Source organism: Osmerus mordax, chromosome 2, assembly GCF_038355195.1.
Source record: "Osmerus mordax isolate fOsmMor3 chromosome 2, fOsmMor3.pri, whole genome shotgun sequence".
NCBI classification, from domain to species: Eukaryota; Metazoa; Chordata; class Actinopteri; order Osmeriformes; family Osmeridae; genus Osmerus; species Osmerus mordax.
In genome coordinates, this window is record NC_090051.1 from 3,443,131 (window position 1) to 3,451,113 (window position 7,983).

Genomic DNA, 7,983 nt, shown 5'->3' on the forward strand with positions numbered 1-7,983 from the left:
ATTGAAAGGCTATGAGTGCAAAAACCTCTTCTAAAACAATAATCTTTCTGACAGTTGTAAAATCGGAAAAATAAAACAAATAAACTGATAAAACCGATGTAATGCAGCAGGTATCCTAAATCACAAAACCATTTACACAAATGTTCAACACAACAAATGTGTCATGGAGAATCTTTATTAAATAAGCTATGGAACAGTGCATATTCATGCATGTACTATTAAACAGTCTAGTGTTGGGGGGGGGGGGAACCATTCAAACAATGTCCTATTGATGTCCTAGTTTTTCCTGTTTGGCTGTTGTCAGAGGTCAACCTCAAGCAGCATGCTGTGGAATCAGGCGTTACTGTTGGTGTCACATTGATGCATTACTAAGCCCAGGAGGTCATGTCTCTGTAAACATACATTATCAAAACCCATAGATAAAATGTGGGAAGTTGACCCCACCAACAGTTTATGGTGTATCTTCAGGGGAAAGGGGTCGCGAGGAGACTGAGAGCAACTTTGAGGCAGCAATGTCTCCCTGGTTGCAAATGAAGAGGGTCAAGCAATCAAGACTGATCGGGGCGGTGAGTCAACACTATTATCTTACGCTGTCTGAAATGATCAATGAGCTCAAATAAAATGATCACAACCTAGAATTGGCTGGCTAATGAAAATGGAATGTTTTAACATGTTCTTTTAAACATCCTGTGGTGAGAGGCAGAGAACAGGAGCAGGAGGCAAAAGGCACTGCCTTTTAACTCCAGATTTCATTTTCAGTGAGTGGAATATAAAGGCTTCACATATTCCTCTGTAAAAGTATACGGCATAATGCTCCAAATTAGGCCTTTTTTTCTTTTCTTTTTACAATGGAGCCTTTTACAGGAAAGGGGATTCGCACCAACGACTGACTACACCATGACAAATCAATTTCAAACAATCAACACACTCACAAAATAATGACCATAACAAAAGGAATGAAAAATACAGGGCTATTTTTTTTACTTTATTAAATATCATCTCAATAAGAAGAAATATGGCATTGACACACCAAACAAACATAGGTAGCCTACAATGCTAAGAGTTCATTGTCTTTCTTAATTCCATCTCCATTCATAAAACATGTCAAAGGCACTAAGGTCTAGTACCAAGCTGTATTGTATTCAGTTATAAGTAACAACCAGCACTCCTATGGCAGTACCATTACTGTGTAAACATATGGCTAGCTCCATGTAGCCTGGGAATACCCAAACCTATATAATACTGTTCTGAAAGGCACTGGGTTGGAGAAACTATCTATAAATATAATTTCCTATAAATACAAGCATTTTATATCACACCAAACCCATTTCATTTGACAAAACAACATGGATATACGACGACATTCTGTGAGACAAGAATACTATACAGTAGCTAATGACTTTTCCGTATGCAAAAAATAACTACACAAAAGGATAAAACTAATTGTATCACATTATGCTATAAAGAGCGTCCATTTTTGTAAAGAAGTGCTAGTGTAGGACATGAAAGTATTGAGCATGTAAACGAAAAGTTAAGTAGACTCCTTCTGGCTGTTGAGTTTCACTTCGATGATCATACAGTACAGTTGAATTTATTGTTACTATTCCAAGGACATGAAAAGGGCTGAATAAGAACTGAAGTGAGGCACCCCTTCCAAGGGGAGACACTGCCAACCACTGGCCCATTATTCTGCTGCTCTCATTTACAACAGATGTTTACTTAAACCATAATAAACTTCCCTTAAGAAGGAAGGAAGGAAGGAAAGAAAAACGAAAGGTTTGCTCACACAAGCGAGCTCCAGCATGACTGACGTTTTGAAATGACGGACACGCTATTCCACCTCCATGGCGGACACCTCCAGCTCCGGGTCGGACTTCTCCGAGGGCACGTCTTGGGGCTCAGGGATCCCTGGCTCAGGGCTGCCTTCTGGGGTCGGGCTCTCCTCCGCAAGCGGGGCAGCTAGCGTCGTCTCTTCTGGATCTCATTACAAGAAGGAACAGGAGGTTTCAGAAACGGCCAGAAAGTCTACAGTATACGCACAGAAGGCCTTGCTGTACCGTTTTCACTCTGCATGACCCACTAAAAACCTCTGGTCGCTAAACGTAATAGAAAATGATTATATACTGTATACGTACACATTACATAAACATTATATCAATGTCATTAATCAGGATGAACCGATTAAAAAGGGGGAGCCGTTCTGTTCCATGTGGGACGCATTATCGCTCAAAGAGAAACACTACCAATTACTTCCCCAAATGTGTTCATTCCAGAGAGGGATGACCACGGAGGAGAGGGGCCATACCTGCATCCAGGGGCCTCATGCCTGCATCCATGGGCCCCATGCCTGCATCCATGGGCCCCATGCCTGCATCCATGGGCCCCATGCCTGCATCCAGGGGCCCCATACCTGCATCCAGGGGCCCCATGCCTGCATCCAGGGGCCCCATACCTGCATCCATGGGCCCCATGCCTGCATCCAGGGGCCCCATGCCTGCATCCAGGGGCCCATCATCTGCGTCAGTGGCAGGTGGTGTTGAAGCAGGGGCTTCGGACGACAGCTTCCTCTCGGCGCTGATCTCAGGGAGTCGGGGAGCTTGGGGTCTGATCTTCCTCGCCGGGTTCAGGAAATAACAATACGCGCATCTGAAGGCTGCAACGACACACACCAAACACCATGCTCAAAACGCTCCGGCTCCCAAACCACTGCCATGCGTTTCCTTGCGGATGCGGATTTATCTGTATGAAAATGAAACCCATGATATTCTGAGGGGTGGTGGTGGAGGTGGTGGGGGGTGTCAAAGATGCAGAAATGTATCCGATCGATGTGGAGCAGTAGTTTGCATATTCAATCTACATGCAGCCTTTTTGCTTACAGAGGCCGGTCGAGGCAGAGGACTTTAAGAGCCATATGATATACCGTTCTGCCAAATGCTAGAGGGCAAACGAAGGCGCAGTGTTTGATGGAGACTGACAGACAAGAGTTGTGTTTCGCTAAATCTTACCAACATATTCAAATTCCTCTTTTAATGCCATGCCGTTATGGGACAGACACTGCTGGCATATGAGCGCATATCTGGAGGGAGAGAAGCATCGGGATCAGAACGTATACATGCACCGGTATTAACACGAGATCATTTTACTGATATAGGGCGACACTTCTCTCGTCGGAAGCATCTCACACACTGATACAATCTCCGGTGGAAATGTTCATTGGTGCACTCAAAAGGAAAATAGGCTGCCCTTGGTTCCAGGATAGAGCGGCAGAATCGGGCTGCCTTTTACTCGTAGATGACAATGCATTCCTCTGTTACAGTTCTTCTGATCAGAGTATTTATTTAAAATGTTTATATGCCTTTTACTCGTAGATGACAATGCATTCCTCTGTTACAGTTCTTCTGATCAGAGTATTTATTTAAAATATTTATATGTAAAACTTTTATGTATGATATAAAAACAAGTGCAGCTTTGCTTTACCTATTCTGAGGTCCATCCCCGACAAGGTACTCAATGACCCTGTCCATAGCACCTCTGTCCCTGGGTAGAACTGGCCGGGCCAGGGGGGGGCCTGGAGGGTGCATCCCTGAGAAAACACAACATCAGCTCCACACCCAGTCTGAGGTTGCAGGTCTAAATCATCACACACACACACACACACACTCAGCCAGGTTAGGATGAGAGGGATTCGTGAAATCAGCGAGACAAGATCCACCGTTTGCTGCAGGAGCCGTGATGAATGTTGCGAAAGCTGTGCTTTTTCCCCTCCCTGCATAATGACTTGTAAATGAATCTCACTTGCAAAGCACGTGCTGCAGTGTCCCTGCTGCGTTGGGGAGTGGTAATTAATATAATCTCACATCAAGAGCAATCATAGGAAGATGACTGGTCATTTCTGTGAGACTTGGCAAAGTCTCAGTATCCTGCTGCTTATTAATTTACCAACATATGGAAACTCTGCGGTGACTCTTTGTATCAAATTGCTTTTCACTTTCAATTTTCCACAAAAAGCGCTTGATAGTATCAAGCCATAGAAAACATTTGCAAGGTGCGCCCAATGCCAAAGGTAATTTTACCTGGCATTAGGAGAGCACTTAGTGGGATTCCAATACCATTGCCCTGAGAACAAATGTGGGCCTACCTAATTAATCACAGTTAGAGTAATCTTCCTCCTTGTACCACTCACAGTTGGCATTCCACATGGCCATTACAGCACTCTGGCTTCTCTAGGGCAATATTTCTGTCTGTTTGCACTCTTTTCCATAGGAGTGTTCATAGTCCAAGCCTCATGTTTACACTCATTTCCATAGTAAATTATCCAGCCACACTCCAGGCACATTCCAAGAATTTGATTTCCCTTTCCAAAAAGTTTGACCATTGGTTTGTTTCCTCACAAATTATTCTATGGAATATTAAAAATCACCAAGCTATACTTAATTAGTTATAGTGTGAATAGAAAAAATAGAAAAAATAATCCATGTGCCAAACCATACTGGCTTGTCTTCACAGGTTGAGGAGCTTGGAGACTGGATGGAGCCTTAATGGAGCACATTATGATGTGGTCCCCCTGTGTGCGGCTAACTCACCCAGTCCTGGAACAGGTGTACCAGGGGTCACGGGCCTCCTCATCAGGCTCTGCTGAGCAGCTCCAGTAGACAGGCTCCTCTCAGGGGGCCCACCTGGAGCGGAGAGGGGGGTCGGGCCTGCGTGGGTGGCCCCGGGGGCGAGGGGAGGCCGGGCTGCAGCGCTGCCCGCAGGAAGCGCCATGGCCGGAGACGGCCTGGGAGTGACATGGCGCTGACGCAGCTCTACAGCAGGAAACAGTGCAGACAGCCCAGTCACTTACAGCGGTGAGGGAGGGGCTGTTGGAAAGGAGCTTGGCGGTGGGGTGAAGTTACCTTGGCCAGGTTTTGGAGTCATCTGAGGTCCAAGGGGAATGGGTTCCAGCTCCTTGATCCAAATTGGACAGTATGAGAACTGACATGCTCTTTGGAGATTGTATGTATGAGTCTAAGTCAAACAGAGCATTTGTGGGTTCTGGGGCAGGTTTAATACTTACAGCTTTCTTTTTGGAGTCTGGATCAAATCTCTCCAGAATCAATTTGGCATTTTTATAAGTCTCAGTCTCCATCACCTCTTCAAGCTGTTAAACAGGAAAATAAATAATAAAAAATGTATAATATTCCCGAGACCTCTTGTTCAGATGTACACGTCAATTATCGCCAATCATTTATGAATGATTGATGTGCTAAATCTGCAGCAGTCCATTCATTTCATTCTGTTCAAATCCAGTAAGGTTACATCAATGCTTACTCTTGCATGAAGTCATATTAGCTCCATCCATGTTGTCAGGAATATCTGCTGTGACATCTGCAATTCTACCATTACTGCCATGTAGGCACAGTGGAAAATCTCTAAGCATTCATTTATGCTGTTGAGGAGCATCGTTTCAGGGAAATACCAAAACTGATAATTGTTTACACATAATGAAAAGAATAATTACATGCACTACTTCGATAATGTGAGTGTGAAAATCCATCAGCCATAATTATTGAAAGTTATTAGACATGACAGAGGATGACAAGCAATTTCTAAGATTTATTTTCACTTAGCACCAAAGTATATTAATCTAAGAGATGTGCTTTACAGAGTAAAGTCTCGATGTCAATTAACTGCTGTCTGCATTGATAGATAAAATTAATTAAAAGAAGCAATTATCTCACGGCAAAGTGCTTTAAAAGATCAATAAACGCAAAAACATACAGGCTTAGTTTAGAAGAGTCAACTGTATGTTTAACAAGTGTGGTATGTAGAGAGTTGATGTAGGTGAAGGCTTCGAGGTGATGTATAGATTTTAGTAACATGTTCAACGCAAACTACAAATACTGTATAGAGGAAGCCATTATACCAAAAGAAGCATTGTTGTACACTCATCAGAAAATTAAGCGAAAGGAAACACAAGCCTCTATTTGAACTTACTATTTTCTTTTTCTGTATTTTCAAGTCTTCCAACTTCTCATCTGCATTACAAAAAGATTACATTTCAACACTCCATGATAAAGAACACTGCACAATTTGCACTCTGGCCAATTAAAAGCAATATCTTACTGTTTTTTTCTGTTCTACTTGAAAACAGAACTATCAGCATCTTTCGAAGGAACCATATTCTGTGGAACAGACAAACAACAAACGGGTTCAAATCAACCATATGGATTATGGCCAGCCACGGTAAACTTCGTCATTGGAGCTCAAATACTTACAGGGTGATACTTACAATATTGGAAATACTAAAAAGGGGAGTGACAATATAAGGCGGCCCATTGCTTGTTCGGGAAGGTACCACAGGTAAACAACTGTGCAGGCGATTAGGTACAGCAGACATGAATAAAAAATTAGTCTGCCGACCCATATCTTCAACTGTCTTTGGTACTTCTCTCTGTATTCCTCAAGAGTCTGTATATCCTGGGAAAATATGGATGACATTTTATTCAACTATACACACATAAAGACCACATGAATATTATCTTCAATTATTGCAACAACTAAACAAATGTGTCATTATAATGTCTGTTCTTTGGCCTGATTATGGGGCAAACCAACCTCTCCTGTTAATTGAACAATGGAATTAATAAGGCTAAGCTAAATGGGTTATTTTAATGAAATCATTCAACGTACCCCCTGTATAAATGTTGTATGAAGCCTATTTAATTTAATAAAAGCTAGTTTTCAAGCTGCAAATCTATTGCGTTTCCTATTTTCTAAATTATACACCATTGGTTGTCTTTGTTACTTCATCCTCAAAATATTTTTGTCTTGGCATGGCAACCACAGCTCGGCCCACAAGGCTAGAGTGGCAGTGTTGGTAACATGTGTGTCTGTCACTCTGAGGGGACGAGAGTGCGGAGGAAAAGAGAGTGCGGAGGAAAAGACGCTTCACCAGCTGTGGCAGTGCTGCCTAACCAGGTCAATAAAGACCACCACCTCAAAATACGTCCAAAGCACCAACAGCCTGTAAGTATGTTGCCAACAAATTAATACATACCTTATCTATTCCTTCCAAAACCTCTACAGTAGAAGGTTTAGCCTGGGGGGGGGGGGGGGGGGGGGGGGGGATATCATTAGAAGATTGCATGAAGTAAATTGAGCACAAAATAAGGCTCTTCAGCTGATAAATGTACTTCTGGTGGTTGGACAGTCCTCATGTTATCCCTCAGCTGAAGCCCCAGAAAGGCATTACGCAACAGTGACCAGAGAGAGTTAATAACATGGTCTTGAATTAAGCATGCATGAGAAACAGCTAGTCACTCACAGCTAATCGGCTACTAAAACTTTTTATTATTGAAGTTGCTAAACTAGGCCCAATTATACATACCCTCCACCGAGAGACAAGAGCTCCCATGTCGAAGGCCTTATGTGGTCTGCCACTTTAGACCACTCTTACGTTCTGACACTTCCCTGCACCTGTTGACCAAAAGTAAGCCTGGTTAAATCTCGTTCTGCACAATACTGAAAATAACCACCGGATCAGATAGAGATGAACCACTGAATCAACACTGGAAAGCGAGCTGGCTCTAGCTGGCTAGGTACAGTAGGCTACCAGCAAGGTAAAATCTATGAATACTGATAACTTGGTAATGATTCACTGGACTTGTATGTAAATGTAGCCAACTCGCTAGCTAATCTTAGATGGATAGGGAACTTTACGATTGCAGGAATAAACACAACTCTGGGTCTATATTTGTTTTAACGTCACACACACAAAGAATAGCAGTCTGTATAGTACAGAACCAAGTGAAACCTTACCTAACTTCTGAAGTCAGTTTATACTGACTAATCTGTCAATTACCTAGCTAGTGCTGAAGTTAGGCTGTATCAATGATGCATCTCTAGTTGGCTATGCTGTGCAGATGATACACAATGCACACGTCCAAGGAAGATTAAATTCTACGAACACCTTTAATAAAAGTTGTACGTGTTACCCAAAGT

General features: G+C 42.8%; 1 protein-coding gene across 7 annotated transcripts in view; it reads right to left on the reverse strand.

Annotated features, from left to right (window-relative positions):
• Positions 1-959: 959 nt before the first annotated feature.
• The window catches only part of lnpa (limb and neural patterns a), a 7,557-nt gene continuing 533 nt past the window's right edge, over positions 960-7,983 (reverse strand). The window contains exons 2-13 of one of the 7 annotated variants that reach the window (XM_067260114.1): positions 7,370-7,458; positions 7,040-7,081; positions 6,272-6,459; positions 6,106-6,164; positions 5,977-6,017; positions 5,057-5,140; positions 4,896-4,947; positions 4,584-4,805; positions 3,478-3,583; positions 3,006-3,076; positions 2,495-2,653; positions 960-1,980 (exon numbers count right to left, since the gene is read on the reverse strand). In XM_067260114.1, coding sequence (XP_067116215.1) covers positions 1,832-1,980; positions 2,495-2,653; positions 3,006-3,076; positions 3,478-3,583; positions 4,584-4,805; positions 4,896-4,947; positions 5,057-5,140; positions 5,977-6,017; positions 6,106-6,164; positions 6,272-6,459; positions 7,040-7,081; positions 7,370-7,396 — 1,200 coding nt within the window. In that variant the 5' untranslated portion in view covers positions 7,397-7,458 and the 3' untranslated portion in view covers positions 960-1,831. Of the gene's footprint in view, positions 1,981-2,305; positions 2,654-3,005; positions 3,077-3,477; positions 3,584-4,583; positions 4,806-4,895; positions 4,948-5,056; positions 5,141-5,976; positions 6,018-6,105; positions 6,165-6,271; positions 6,460-7,039; positions 7,082-7,369; positions 7,459-7,983 lie in introns of all 7 variants that reach the window. The other 6 variants (XM_067260105.1, XM_067260099.1, XM_067260090.1 and 3 more) reach the window with 6 other exon arrangements.